Here is a 16,241-nt window from a genome sequence, read left to right as displayed (position 1 = left end):
TGAAACTATTGCCCTGAGATAATCTTTAAACCTTAAACCAAAAATATCCCCTGAAATCTTCTTAAAACAAAACAAGTTAAGCTAGTTAAGCCAAAAGTACTTCCTGAAGTCTTCTTTAAACAATAGTCTAGCTTAACTAGTAAAAATGTCTGCCTCAAGCATTATGCTCTTTTAAGAACTTTCTATATGAGATCAAAGTAACAACAGCAACTTGAAAAATTAGATAGGAACCTTAGGGAGCAATGAGTTTATGTTGGGGGGGTTGGGGGGGAACAATCCAGAAAAAGAACCTGAGAATGGATACACAACTCAAAGAAAGTAATCAACGTCACTGAATTGTACGTGTAGAAACAATTGAACTAGTGTACGTTCTTCTGTGTATATTCTCAACAAAAACAAAACCTTATGGAGAAGATCTACTCTGTAACACAGGAAACCGCTATGAATTGGGGCAGCCTTGACAGCAGCTAACACCCACCACCACCCGATACTAAACCCTAGCACTCTGTAGCACACCAAACAATCTGCCCCTCTGGAGCCTTGCTCTGCAAAAGCTTTGTAGGAAACCTGTCCATTTCCTTAGGGTTCATACGTGCAGTGCACCCCAGCTCCCTTGAGCATACACACCCCACCCCCAAGTTCACTGAACTAATGAGGATCACTAGTCTTCCTGGATCAGGGTACTTTTTCCTCCTTCCCCTTTACAGCCCCAATTCCCTTAGGCTTACTCCTCGGCAAGGCGTCAGAAGGATTCATTGAATTAGAGCCTTTCCATTTTAGATGAAAAGAAGGGATGTTGGGAAACTCTGGCCTCGTAAACCCCGAGGGTACAACTAGCATCAGAGGAATCTGAGAGGCTTTCAGTCAGCCCACAAGACAAAGAAGAGGCCTGCATGGAGATTGTCGGGGGCAGACAGCTTTCCTAACATTGCTTAGGCACAAGCAGCAGTACCTTATGGGTGGTTGTTGTTACTTAGGGAAAAAGTAGTATCTCATTTTCAAAGCACAGCTCTATCTTTGGCATATAGCTTCAGAAAAGATTTGTAAATACTTGTTTTCTGGATCTCTGTTGTAATTAAATATCAACATGCAGTATCCTTAAAGCCTTGAGGCTCATTCTATAGTAAAAAGAAAATCTAATGTCATTCACAAAGCCTACCTTTTAATCATATTAATAATAGACTCAAAAAAAACAAACTCATTGCCGTCAAGTCAATTCCACCTCATAGCGATCCTATAGGAGAGAGTAGAACTGCCCCACAGGGTTTCCAAGGCTGTGTTCTTTATGGAAGCAGACTGCCACATCTTTCTCTCGCACCTCTTGGTTAGCAACCAAGTGCTTAACCGCTGCATCACCAGGGTCCTTATATTTTTTGGTGTATGGTATGTATTATTTTGTTAACTGTTTATCAAATAAAATAAAACACTTATTATTAGGGAAGAATTATTACCCATTTTACAGACTGAAAATCAAAGACATTAAACAATTTGGCCAAATTAATGTAACTACTAAATGACAGTGCTAGAATTTGAGCCCAGGTCTTCTGACTCTTGATTCAAGAACTCCCAAAAAGGCAAGTGTGGTCCTGAGTTATGTCTTAATAATTGGTCTAAGAATGCCTTTCAATCAGATAGGGCCTATTCGAAAGAAGACAGGATCATCTACACATCTGAAGGAACTGAAAGAAGATTGTTCTGGAACATTATTTAGAAAGGAACAGTCTCATGGAAAAGCAATGAGCAAAGAATTAGCAGGCAGGTCCTTAATCTCAGAAGTATTCTTATTTCAAAGTGAACTGAGACGCTATTCTGCAACCAAAGCCGAGTATCCTCTCTTGCTGGATGAAGTATCTATTGTACATTTAAGGGCAAATAAATAACAACAACTAGGAAATAAAGTAAGGGTAAGAGTGAGTACCTATTAGATCAATTCAGGAAGCCCAGACACCTAGATTTCTGTCTTTTTCTGATCAGCTTCAACTCATGTCCCAGGTTGGGGATCCAGCGAAGCCAAAATGGGCCTCTCTCTACTGCATAGATGTGTCCCTAGCTGGCGCAAACAGTTAAGATCTTGGCTACAAACCAAACAGTTGGTGGTTCGACCCCACCCATCCACCATCCAAAGCACGTCAGAAGAAAGCCTGGTGATTTGCTTCTGAAAGTTCAAAGCCTGAAAACCCTATTGAGTACCGATCTACTCTGCAACTCATGGGGTTGCCATGAGTCAGAATCAACTCGCTGGTTAACTGGCTTGGTTTGGTTTTGGATTCCTGCTGCATAGAATTGGCTAATGGTTTCTAACTTTTGCACCACCAGTATCCCTATTTACTATTTCCCCCCATGGCTCCATGCTTTGAAAGGCTTTTTCTACCTATTTTGTAAAGTATAGAATGTGCACATCCACATCCCAACAACATAGAACAGTGTCGGAGCAGAGACTTGGGAGCCATAAGTTGACCTGGGGACGATCCTGGATCAATCACTTGCTAGCTGAGTGACTGTCAGCAAATTAGTTAACTCCTGTGATCCTCGGTTTCCTCATCTGTAAATTAAAAAAAAAAAAAAAAACCCATTGCAGTCGAGTCAATTCTGACTCATAGCAACCCCACAGGACAGAGTAGAACTGCCCTCCCTATAGGGTTTCTGAGGAACACCTGGTGGATTCAAACTGCCGACCTTTTGGTTAGCAGCTGTAGCACTTAACCACTACACTACCAGGGTTTCCCGTCTGTAAATAGTAAATAGCAAAGCACCAAGTCTTTAAGGACAAGGAATCCAGGCTGTGAACCTCTGGGGAAGGCTTTTAATCAGATTCCTCACATATGGAAACCACTTACATGTGCTCATTAATTTCCCACCATCCATGGTCACAGCCTTTCAAACTCTTCTTGGTTATTGAATAGTTATGGAATTTCAGTGCTATGCCAAGTGTTGACAGGGGAGTCTGTGAAAAACAAACATTAAGTCAGAAAAATGTTTCAATCATGGGACATATTTCAGGTAGGACTTCTTGGTTCACTCAGAACTTGTCCATTGTTTTAAGGGTGTTTGACTCCTCATGCCCTGTGGCCCTTGGTGGGGTAGACCAACTCCGCTGGAAAGCATGCTGGAGAAGCAGAGTGGGAGCCTGTTGCTGGGGGGCAGCTGTGAGGCCTCAGGCTAACCTGGGTGATGTTAGACACATCAGATCATCTCTGGGTTTCAGTTTCCTCCTGTTAAATGCGTTGGCTTTGAAAACGCCCTGTGGTTAATGAGTGTATTTTCCGATTTCGATGAAAATAATGACGTTTTATTTAAAGCATTACTCAGATTCTTTAGATAAAGGACAAATGAATCAGCTTCCTCTTGGTATTATACCTGTGTTTCCCTGAAGGCGGGGCTCTGGCAGCACAGCGCTTAAGAGGTCAGCTGCTAATCAAAAGGTCTGCAGTTAGAATGCATGAAGCTTCACGCCTAGGTCTGATCAGAAGAGATCAAACAAAAGGAGAGGCTGCCTAGGTAGCACACATCCTTGTGTGTCCTTACAGTGCCTGGCACCCAACAGACATTTAATAAGCGTTTGTTGAAGAGATAAGAGAACCTGGGTAAAGAAATCAGATGGACTTTAAACCCAAGCAAGAGTTAATCTTTCTCAGATAAGTAAGACCTTACAAGCAGCCAAAAGTGAGTTTGCAAAGGGGTTTGACTGCTCTTTGGTAAATTTGGAAACAGAACCAGGAACTAAGAAGGATTGAGGAAGATAGTAACCAACTTTTGTGTAAAAAAGGTTTTCTCCTGACATGAGTAAATATTTTTGTCACCTAAGTCAGCTGATTCTTTATTGTTTTTAATAAATTCAAAGCTGTTTTGCAGATGACAAATGACTGGTTTACCCAGGTTTCCATCACAGAAGCATACTCTCAAAATGCTCAAAGCTCTCCAAGAATCTCCACCATGAGGAGGACAAAACTTCCCTCTGGGAAGTCCCGTCACCTGACATCTCTGCCCCCAGTGCCTCCTGTCTCCCCCTTCCCAACCTCTGCTCCTGCAATGGGGAGCTCTTTCCCTTATGACACCTTCTTCCTCCTCAGAATTTCTGACCCTCAACCCTTAGGGAAACAGATAGTGACCCCGTATTCTTTTGTCTGACTAAAATTTAATCATGGCAACATTAAAGATTTCCATTTTAAGCCTTCAAGGGTTATCATGGAATTAACTTTTTTTTTGTTTTAATGTCCAACAAATTTCAAACATTTGACAGAGCTTTTGGAAATCATGCCTTTCTCGTTCTTAATGTAGCAACCCAATAAAAGAAATCTGCTTTTTGGACAGAAGGAAAAGACAGAGATTTGATGTTTTTCCCTCGATTTTCCTCCAGCTTTCTTTTTATCTTCTCTTCGTTCCCTCTTTCTACTCTCAGACTCACTAGTTACCTGAGGCCCTGAGTTTCTGCTGCCTTGAGACCTTAAGAAGTTGGCAGCCAAATAGAGACTAGAGGAACCCCAAAACTATCGCCCTAAAATACCCTTTTAACTTGGAACTGAAGCCACTCCCAGAGGTCTCCTTTCAGCCAAATCATAGCTTGCTTATAAAATAAACAATATCACCATAAGGAATGTGCTGCCTTAGACAATTAACCACAGAAGACCAAACAGTCAACATTTACCCAAAAACAAATATGAGAAGGCAAGGAGGGGAAGGGAAGCTAGATCAATGGAAAAAGAGGAAACAGAGTGGAAATGACGAGAATGCTGACGCATTGTGAAATCTGTAACCAATGTCAAGGAACAATTTCTATAAAAATTATTAAATGGGAACCCAGTTTGCTGTGTAAACTTCAGTTGCATGAGTCCTCCGTTAACTTTTTTTTTTAATATTTTATTGTGTTTTAGGTGAAAGTTTATACATTGCCACCATGTGACATGCTACATATGCTTTAGATATTTGTGGCCTGTCTCCCCACTGGAATGTAAGCTCTATGAGCACAGGGGATTTTTTTTTTTTTTGGTCTGATCTCATGAATTCCCAGGACCTGGAACAGTGCCTGGCACACAGTGAACATTCAGCAATTACATGGTGAATGAATGCAAACTATATACTGCTTGTCACTTAACCCTAATTTCTATCCTACATAATAATGATCTTATACAGATATGTGAAAGAACAAAGGTGACCTCTTACCCTATCCTCATATTATACTATAGTCAGCAAAAGAAAAATAGTCTTCATCCTAATAGTAAAAAGAGAGAAAAGAAAAAAAAAAAAAAAAAAAGGCAGGAAAACCCTAATTAGCACCAGAAGGAGAAGCAGGTATTTTATATAAATCTGCACTCTGGTTTGCTTATACAATTGAAATATATATTGCCTAATCCAATTTATGGAAACCCTGGTGGCATAGTCATTAAGAGCTATGACTGCTAACCAAAAGGTTGGCAGTTCATATCCACCAGTCGCTCCTTGGAAACTCTATGGGGCAGCTCTACTCTGTCCTATAGGGTTGCTAGGAGTCAGACTCGACTCAACGGCAACAGCTTTGGGTTTTTTTTTTTTTTTTGGTAATCCAATGTATAAGGAGCCTTGGTGGTACAATGGTTAAGTGCTCAGCTGCTAACCAAAAAGTTGGCGGTTCGAACCCACCCTGCAGCTCCAAAGGAGAAAAGACCTGGCAATCTTCCCCTGTAAAGATTACAGCCTAGGAAACTCTATGGGACAGCTCTACTCTGTCACATGGGGTTTCTATGAGTCAGAATCAACTCAGTGGCAGCTAATAAGAACAATACAATTTATTACTTCTTAATTGTTTCTATTACAATGATGGTGAAGTAATAAAAATTGGTGACTAAGCTCTATCATAATAAAGTAAATTATTTGATATCTGAAACTATGTCTTTGCATTTCTAATACAAAATAAAACAATAAACTGGAAAAATAAGCCCCAGTCTGCTAAGAGCAGTTGATTTGTGGGAAGAGGGTCAAAATTACGGGGAACTTTACTGTTCTAGGTAATATATTTCAATAAGGTTTAAATTTTGTAAAATTAACTAACATTCTTTTTGTAATTTAAAAAGTGATGATTAAATTCAAAAATATAATGCTACTAAAAATAAGATAATATTTCTCTAAGATATAGGTAAGACTCAACTACCTGAAATTTCCAGGTACACTTGCATTTCGGAGGATAGTGGCTTGGGTAATATGGACTCAAGATTTTCCCTTCAAAGCCAGTGATTTCTTTGACCAACACTGTGTTTTCACATTCTGAAAAAAAACATCCAGTAAGACACATGATTCGCAGTCGTTGAGACCATGGCAAATACACTACATATACACCTTCAGCTACAAAGGTACACTTCCTTGATCAACATGCTTATATATATTTTGGAATTTAAACTAATTTCTTTTAAAGAAAACAATAGCACTGTTATGGATTGTATTGTGTCCCACCAAAATATATGTTGAAGTCTTAACCCCTGTACCTGTAAATATGATCCTGTCTGGAAATAGGGTTTTGCTTTGCTATGTTAATAAGGTCGTATACAAGTAGAGTGGGTCCTAGACCTAATCCCTTCTGAGTGGTGTCTTATAAAGATAACAGAATAGCCAGAGACATACACGGAGCAGGAAGAGATATGTGAGAAACCATCTACAAGCCAAAGAATGCTGAGGAATGCCAGGGGCCACTGAGAAGAAGGAACTTCCTCTACAGCCAATGCCCTGATTTGGACTTCTAGCCTCCAAAACTAGAGAGAAAGTAAATTTTTGTTCTTTAAAGCCACCCACTTGTGGTATTTTTTACAGCAGCCCTAGCTAAGACTAGCACTCTACAGATGTACAGCTAAAAGACTTATTCTCACCTTCTAGATTTGTTTTCAAACCATGTATTTATGGACAAATATCTGCAGGATGTTATTCCTTTCTTTAAAAAAATAGTTTAAAATTTAAAAAACCTCTCAGCTTATTTTGTTCAAGAAATGTGCCCAACATACGTAGCATGTTGTTCTTTCTAAATAAGACATCTAAATACAGTCATCATTCTGCTAGAATGTGAATTCCTTGAAAAGACTGATTTTTGTCAATTTTGTTTACTGCTATTTCCCCAACACTTGGGATATAGTAGATGCTCAATAAATATTTGTCAAATGAGTGAACAGATCTAGTACAATACATCTGAGATAGCCATATTTTAAACTGTTGAGTTAGAGATATTTACTACCCAGCTGCAGCCCACATATCTAGCTCAATTTTTTTCAATAAATAATCACATTTTTATTTGGTTTTCTAATAATTTGAAGGAGAAAACCTATAAAAATAAGCTGCTTCCCTAAAATGTAGATGAACCTAGAGTTATCACCATCTACTTACGCCAAATCCTCTTCCCTCCTCACTCCATCTCCCATTCTGACTCCTTTGGCTTTGTTAAGGCTCATTAACAATTTCCCAAGACATGATCTATGAGATTTGACCAGTCGCAAGGCAACAAGTATTACAAAAAGGCTAAGAGTTTTAGTGAAAGCTCTTTCTGGTTTGTTTTGTGTTGTGTTGTTTTACTTCACCAACACGACTCAAAAAAGAGAGAAATGAAAGTAAAGTTCCTTTTTGCTCCTTGTCTGACCTCAAAAAAAGCCTTTAATCCTCTGGATTTTGCTTCTTCCCTATACTTGTAACTTATGACAGAAAACTTGAAAAGCACAGTGTCAAAGACTGAGGTGTTTTGCTTCACGAAGACCTTTCTAGGGTAGCACTCACATGGATTACTATGAATGGGAATTCATGAGACAGCCTAGTGTGTCAGGTACTGAGCTAATGTCTCTCAGCTCTACGCCCAACCTTCTCTACTCCACTTTGTGATGCTGCAAACTACAGCTCTCCTTTTCTCCTTTGCTACCTGTCTGCCTGTTAGGATCTGCCAAGAAGAGCACTAAAGAAAGGCTAAGAGTCCTGGTGGTGCAGTGGTTAAGTGGGAGAAAGATGCGGCAGCCTGCTTCTGATGACATTACAGCCTTGGAAACCCCATGGAGCAGTTCTACTCTGTCCTGTAGGGTTGCTATGAGTCGTGGGTTTAAAGGGAGACCAGGAGGCTGGAGGAGAAAGAATGCTTCCTGTCTGTCTCCTATGCTTGTGATCATCAACCCAGCAACTCTTCTTTACATTGCAGAGGCACTTCCCTCCTATAGCAGAGCTGGATCTTGTAGCAGTTTTTCCAACTTTCACTTTATTTCATCTACCTTAAAGATACCATAGTCCCTGGGTGGTGCAAATGGTTAATGACCTAGACTGCTGATGGAAAGGTTGATGGTTTAAGTACACACAGAAATGCCTTGTAAGAAAGGCCTGGCTATCTATGTCCAAAAAAAAAATCAGCCACTGAAAACCCTACGGAGCACAGTTCTACTCTGACACACATGGAGTCACCATGAATTGGAACTGACTGGATGGCAAAGATACTAGCCTTAGCTGTCTGGCATACACTCCTCAAAGGTCTAGGTCTCAGATCTATTAGTGCCCACCTCTAACTCAAAGATGCTAGCACCAGCCAAGCAGCACCCCTTCCTCAGAGGCCTGCGTTTCACTCTACAGAAACCCACCATCAAGCTCTAAATGTTAATAATTCCAACCTTTTCCTTTTGTTTCCCCAGCCCATGAGGTGATAGCTGCTTCCTCCATTTTTTACTTCCCAGATACCTCACAGTCCTCTTTTTGTCTTTTGAGTTACCTCCTTAACAACTTCATACTGTTAGCAGGTATTTACACTAAATTCTCTCTGTAACAATGGATAAGATCTCTCTCTTCTAACTGGACCCTGAGTCAGGGCCTCTTACTAAGACAACGAGTATGACAGCACAGTATCAGGAAAGAGAAGGCTAGAGTGTCGTAACTAATATTTCTGAGGGTGACTTACTTTGTTCTGGAATGACCTCAAAATATGCACGGATTCCTGACAGCCTCTGTATATAAGGAGATTTAATCGTCACCAACATGAGATTATTTGTGGAAACAAATGACATTAATGTTCTTGTGGGTTCACAGATTCTGAAACCAGATAACAGAAGAAAAGTACATAAGTAATAGGTGATTTGAGGTGTGGGCCTCTATCTGACACTAATTCCTTAATTCCTGGGCCATTATAGTTCTTGTGAATCAGACACTGTCAGCTAAGTCTTCATCAGTGAGTGGCCACAGGGCACTACAGATAGAGGGGAGCTGAGGCACAGAAATTTTCATCCAGTAACTACCACTTAAAAGTGTTCCTGGATGGCCATCACTGGACCCTCATTGAGAGCAAGAGAGACATCAGCTTACCACTACTTCACTGCCACCCCGTGTCCCAAAGGCTAGCTCTCCCAGCACCACATTTCTTTTCAGTTGTTGTTGTTTTGTTTGTTTTTTCTTCTCTGTCTTTCCCTTCCTTCCTTTCCTTTCTCCTGTCCACCTAGCCCTGTGTGCCACCGATGCCACTTCTCAACAGGCCAAAAAGCACCACTTGGCTAGAGAGCTACCAGCTCAAAGCCTCACCGTGTCTGCCCCACACTCACCCACTGAATGCTACCATGTTGCCATTTTATATACTTTTTTCCTTCATTTTATTTTGCTTTTTTTTTTTTTTTTGCTTCTGTCTCTTCTTTCTCTCATCTGCTTAGCTCTACACATCACATCCGCTCCCTTCTGTCCTGCCTATCATGCCTGTGCACCTAGTGCCATGCCCCCGATCAACGTCAGTGTGGACCACCAGACCCCACCCTGCACTGCCCTTGGCCCAGCCCCGTTGCCCCCGTACATGCTGCAAATGACCCATCCCCTCCTCTCTCCCCCCATTAGACCTGTCCTGCTGCACCATAGCTGAGCAACCAGCCCCGCCCACCTGGACAAGGTGGTCAGTAGTATTGTGCCCATAGATGAGCAAGCAACAAGGCACTCCCGGCCCACCTGCCCAGACACAACAAAATAAAACAAAAAAGGAGGATGAGACAAATAAATCTATAATCAATAAACAGAGAAAATAATTTCTGCATGTCCTGAATATAGCAGATAATATCAAAACATATTTTAAAAAAGGACAGATGACTCCAGAAAGTGACCAAAGTAAAATACCAGATGACCTTCTGGTAGAAAAAAAGGCACAGGAATTACCTGATAGGGAATTCAAAACTCTAATATTCAGGGCTGTCCAAGAGATGAAAGAAAACACAGATGGTAGTAAGGAAAATAGACAAAATCACGGAAAATACAGACAAAACCAGGGAAAACACAGACAAAGCAATGGAGGAATTCAGGAAAATAATACAGGAACAAAATGTCAAAATAAACAAACAACTGGAAATCATACAAAAACAGCAACTAGAAATCCAAAAGATAAACAAGATTTCAGAAATGGAGAGAAGGATTTAGGAGCAAATTTGAAACAGTGGAAGACAGATCAGTGAAATTGTAGACAAATACTTGGATACCACCTAGAGGAAAAATCAAAGAAAAGAATGAAGAAACTCTGAGAACGATGTGGAATACAATCAAAGGCAAAAATTTGTGTGTGATTAGAGTTCCAGAATAGGGGGAGAAAACGGAAAACACAAAGAGGATCATTGATTTTTTGCTGAAAGAAAACTTCCTTAATATCATGCAAAAGGCTCAACGAGTGCCATATAGGATAGACTCCAAAAGAAAATTCCCAAGGCATATCATAATCACACTCAACAAAATCAAAGACAAAGAAAGAATCCTGAGAGCAGCTTGAGAAAAACGAAAAGTCCCATACAAAGGGGAAAAAATAAGACTAAGCTCTGATGACTCAGCAGAAACCGTGTAGGCAAGAAGACAATGGGATGATATACATAAAACCTTGAAAGAAAAAAATTGCCAATCAAGAATAATATATCCTGGATAGCTCTCACTCAAGTAAAAAAAAAAAAAAAAAATTTATTTTTTTATTTTTTTTTAAGTATGAGGGTGAAATTAGGATATTTCCAGATAAACAGAAATTAAGGGAATATGTAAAAACCAAAACAAACCTACAAGAATTATTAAAGGAAGTACTTCAGTTAGAGAACCAACAATATCGGACAACAACCTGAATGTAGGATGCAAGACATCAGCCAGAACAACATAGGTAATGAACTCTCAAGGATAATACAAAACTAAAAAATTTACGACAGAAAACCAGAGACAACAACATCAGAACAATAGAACAGAGAATAAATGGTATAGGTATAGAAATTTCAAATGGACAGGTGGAGAGGAAGTCCAGGTGATATCAAGTAATAAAAGACAAGTTTAAACTTAGAAAGATAGGGGTAAATTTCAAAGTAATGACAAAAAAAGTTAACAAGCCTACCCATCAAAATAAAGAAGGAAAACGTAAGGTCTCAGTAAACACAAAATCTACAAAAATGAAAGAAAAGAAAAAAAAATCCACAAACAAAAGGAATTCAGCACAGGAGAGAAAGACGAACAACAACAACAACAAAAACAGCACCCAAATAAAAAGGATTACAGAATGACAGCAATAAACTCACACCTACCAATAATCACACTGAATGTAAATGGCTTAAATGCACTCATAAAGAGACAGAGTGGGACAGAATGGATAAAAAATCAAGACCTATCAATATGCTGTCTACAAGAGGCACACCTTAGAAACAACGACATAAATTTATTAAAAATCAAAGGGTGGAAAAAAATATATCAAGCAAACAACAACAAAAAAAGAGGAGGAGTGGCAATACTAATCTCAGATAGAATAGACTTTAAAAAAAATCAATCATAAAAGACAAGGAAAGACATTATATAACGATTAAAAGAACAATCCAACATGAGGACATAACCGTAATAAATATCTACGCACCCAATGACGAGGCTCCAAAATACACAACACAAACTCTAACAGCACTGAAAAGAGAAACTGACAGTTCCACAATAATAGTAGGAGACTTCAACACACCACTCTCAGTAAAGGACGGAACATCTAGGGAAAAAAAAACCCAAAAAGATGCACAAGATCTAAATGCCACAATTAACCAACTTGACCTCACAGACATATAGAACACCTCACCCAACAGCAGCAAAGTATACATTCTTTTCCAACATACATGGAACATTCCCCAGAATAGACCACATCTCAGGCCACAAAGCAGCTCTCAACAAATTCCAAAATACTGAGATAATACAAAGCATCTTCTTTGATCACAACACCATAAAAATAGAAATTAACAGCAGGAAGAGCAAGGAAAAAATTCAAATACATGGAAACTGAATAACACCTTGCTTAAAAACTACCAGTTAATAGAAGAAATCAAAGATAGAATAAAAAATGTCTAGAATCAAATGAGAATGAAAACACATCATACCAAAACCTTTGAGACACAGCAAAGGCACTGCTCAAATGTCAATTTATAGCTATAAATGTACACATCAAAAAAGAAGAAAGGGACAAAATCAAAACATTAGCTATACAACTTGAACAAAAAGAAAGAGAACAGTGAAAGAAACCCACAGCCAACAGAAAAAAAAAAGGACCAGAGCAGAAATAAATGAAATAAAGAATAGAAAAACAGTAGAAAGAACCAACAAAACCAAAAGTTGGTTCTTTGAGAGGACCAACGAAATTGACAAACCATTGGCCAAATTGACAGAAAAACAAAACAAGAAGACACAAATAACCCAAATAAAAAACGAAATGAGGACATTACAACAGACCCAAATGAAATAAAAAGGATCATAACAGAAGAGTATGAAAAACTATACTCCAACAAATTTGAAAACCTAGAGGAAATGGACAAATTTCTAGAAACACACTACCTACCTAAACTAACACAAACTGAGGTCGAAAATCTGAACAGACTCATGGCAAGAGAAGAGACTGAAACAGTAATTAAAAAAAAAAAAAAAAAACTCCCAATAACAACAACAAAAAAGCCCTGACCCAAATGGCTTCACTGGAGAATTCTACCAAATATTCAGAGAAGAGCTTGTGCCAGTACTACTCAAACTATTTCAGAACATAGAAAAGGCAGGGATACTTCCAAATTTATTCTATGAAGCCAGTGTAACCCTGATACCAAAACCAGGCAAAGACAGCACAAAAAAAGAAAATTACAGACCAATAGCTCTCATTAATATATTTTTTTAAAAAACCAAACTTGTTGCCATTGAGTCAATTCTGACTCACAGGGACCCTATGAGAGAGCAGAACTGCCCCATAGGGTTTGCAAGGAGCAGCTGGTGGATTCAAACTGTGACTTTTTGGTTAGCAACCAAGCTCTTAACCACTGTGCCACCAGGGCTCCGTCAGGAATACAGATGCGAAAATTCTCAGCAAAATTCTAGCCAATAGAATCCAGCATCATGTTAAAAAAAATAATACACCCCAACCAAGTGGGATTCATATCAGATATGCAAGGATGGTTCAACATTAGAAAAACATTCAACTTAATCTACCACATTTAAAAAAAAAAAAACAAGAGAAAAGAATCACATGATCATTTCAATTGACGCATTTGATAAAGTACAACATGGTTACTGCAAATCGTGTATTTGAGCCATGTGCCACAAAGCCAAACTGAGACAGGAGGAGGTAAGCAGCAAGAGGGCTTTATTGAATACCGGTATCCAAAAGACCCATTAACCCATTGCAGACGAGTCGATTCCAACTCATACTGACCCTATAGGACAAAGTAGAACTGCCCCATAGAGTTTCCAAGAGACAAAAAAGAGACAGAAGGGGGAAAATCTCTCCCAAATTCTTTTTGATTCTAAAGAGCTAGTGGGAGGGCTTTATAGGGGGAAGGTCAGGGGTTACCTGATGCTTTTAAGCACGTAGCCCACAGATGGTCTTATACATCACAAAACAACTACAAGAAACTCTTTATTAAACTAAAGATATGCATGTCAGACATCTGGACTCTAATCTGTATGTTTGCAACAGGCTGGAAAAAAAAAACTTACATAAGAATCTCTCTCTGCCAAGACCACTTTGACTGAGATGAGCAAGAAAGAAAGCTGCAGATCAAAAGTGCCAGGCAGGTTTTCTAGCTGCCATCTTGCAGACTGAAGGCTGTTTCTCAAGAGAACAAAGAAGAGAAGAGAGGCCAAGGCCACAGGAGCTGAGAGAGCTCTGCACCCCTCTGGATGAGACTGGTGTAGCTGGTGCAATAAACATGTTTTTAGAGATTACTTAAAGCATCATTATGGCATTAGTTATGTCAAGCTCTCAATTACCCATTGTGAATAGGAGAAAACATGTTGCAAGGTATTAGGGTGTTTGTTATGTTAAGAGTGGAACAGGCTGCTCAGCCATATCTTGACCAGAACCTGCGCCATTTTCCAAAGACTAGAGATTAATCACAGCTTATACAGTTATACTAAAATAAACTAGAAAATATATTCCCTCTACTTTAATATTAACACACTAGAGAAAATGTACTTTCTCTACTTCAAACACACATTCCTGCTAAAAACTCTCAGTAAAACAGGTATACAAGGAAAATGCCTCAACATAACAGAGGGCATCTATACAAAACCAACAGCCAACGACATTCTTAACAGAAGCTGAAAACATTCCCCTGAGAACAGGAGGAAACCCTAGTGGCATAGTGGTTAAGACCTATGGCTACTAACCAAAAGTTCGGCAGTTCAAATCCACCAGGCCTCCTTGGAAACTGTATGAGGCAGTTCTACTCTGTCCTACAGAGTCGCTATGAGTCCAAATCGACTTGACAGCAATGGTTTGGTTTTTGGGTTTTGAGAACAGAAACAAGACAATGATGCTCTCTATCACTACTCCTATTTAACATAGTGGTGGAAGTCCTGGCTAGCGCAGTAGGGCAAGAAAAAGAAACAAAGGACATCCAAATTGGTAAGGTAGAAGTAAAACCGTCCCTGTTTGCAGATGGCATGATACTTGAGAACCCAAAAGACTCCACAAGAAAATTACTGGAACTAAGAAAGATTCAGCAGAGTAGCAGGATACAAGATTGACTTTAAAAACTCAGTTGGATTCCTACACACCAATAAAGAAAATGATGAAAAGGAAATCACCAAATCAATACCATTTATAATAGCCCCTAAAAAAACACTTAGGAATAAATCTAACCAGGGATGTAATGGAGCCCTGTTGGCACAGTAGTTAAGCTTTGGGCTGCTAACCCAAGAAGTCAGCAGTTCAAATCCACCAGCTGCTCCTTGGAAACCCTATGGGGCAGTTATACTCTGTCCTATATGGTCGCTATCAATAGGAAGAGACAGCAATGAGTTTTTGTTGTTGTTAGGGATGGAAAACACCTATACAAAGAAAACTGCAAAACACTACTGCAAGAAACCAAGAGCCTTGCATAAATGAGAAAACATACCATGCTTATGGATAGGTAGACTCAACATTATGAAAACGTCAATTCTACCCAAATCAATCTACAAATACAACATAATCCCAATCCAAATACCAACAGCATTGTTTAAAGAAATGAAAAAACTAATCATGAACTTCAAACAGAAAGGAAAGATGCCCGGATAAGTAAAGCACTATGGAAGAAAAAGAATCACACAGGAGGACTGGTACTATCTGACCTCAGAACCTGCTATATAGCTACAGTAGTCAAAACAGCCTGGTACTGGTACAATGACAGATACATTGACCAAAGGAACAGAGCCCAGATGTAAATCCATCCACCTGGTCTTTGACGAAAGCCCAAAATCCATTAAGAGGGGAAAAGACAGTCTTTTTAATAAATAATGCTGGCAAAATTCTATGTTCATCTGCAAAAAAAATGAAACAGGACCCATACCTCACACCGTACTCAAAAACTTATTCAAAATGGATCAAAGACCTAAATATAAAACAAAAACTATAAAGATCTTGGAAGAAAAAATAGGATCAACTCTAGAGGCCCTAATACACTGCATAAATAACTAACCATATGCACATACCAGAATATAAGTTAGCTAACCGGTATCTTCTAAAAATTAAACACTTATGCTCACCAAAAGACTTCACCAAAAGAGTAAAAAGAGAACCAACAGACCGAGAAAAAAAATTTGGCTATGACAAATCCAACAAAGGTCTAATTTCTAAAATCTATAGGAAAATCCAACACTTCTACAATAAAAGACAAATAATCCATTTAAAAAATGGGCAAAGGATATGAACAGACACTTCAAAGAAGACATTCAAGGGGCTAACAGACACATGAGGAAATGCTCGCATCACTAGCCAGTAGAGAAATGCAAATCAAAACGGCACATTTCTGACATTACCGGCAGAAATCAAAACAACAGAA

At 39.1% G+C, this 16,241-nt stretch overlaps 1 protein-coding gene across 2 annotated transcripts in view; it reads right to left on the bottom strand.

Annotated features, from left to right (window-relative positions):
* TMPRSS7 (transmembrane serine protease 7) overlaps positions 1 to 16,241 on the bottom strand; it is a 55,623-nt gene that overhangs the window by 23,480 nt on the left and 15,902 nt on the right. For both annotated transcript variants that reach the window (XM_049875810.1, XM_049875818.1), the window contains 3 exons: positions 8,879 to 9,009; positions 6,125 to 6,237; positions 2,838 to 2,944 (listed from right to left, as the gene is read on the bottom strand). In XM_049875810.1, coding sequence (XP_049731767.1) covers positions 2,838 to 2,944; positions 6,125 to 6,237; positions 8,879 to 9,009 — 351 coding nt within the window. The remainder of the gene's footprint in view (positions 1 to 2,837; positions 2,945 to 6,124; positions 6,238 to 8,878; positions 9,010 to 16,241) is intronic.

Source organism: Elephas maximus, chromosome 1 (assembly GCF_024166365.1).
Source record: "Elephas maximus indicus isolate mEleMax1 chromosome 1, mEleMax1 primary haplotype, whole genome shotgun sequence".
Classification (NCBI taxonomy): Eukaryota; Metazoa; Chordata; class Mammalia; order Proboscidea; family Elephantidae; genus Elephas; species Elephas maximus.
This window is presented reverse-complemented; position numbering and strand designations above follow the sequence as displayed.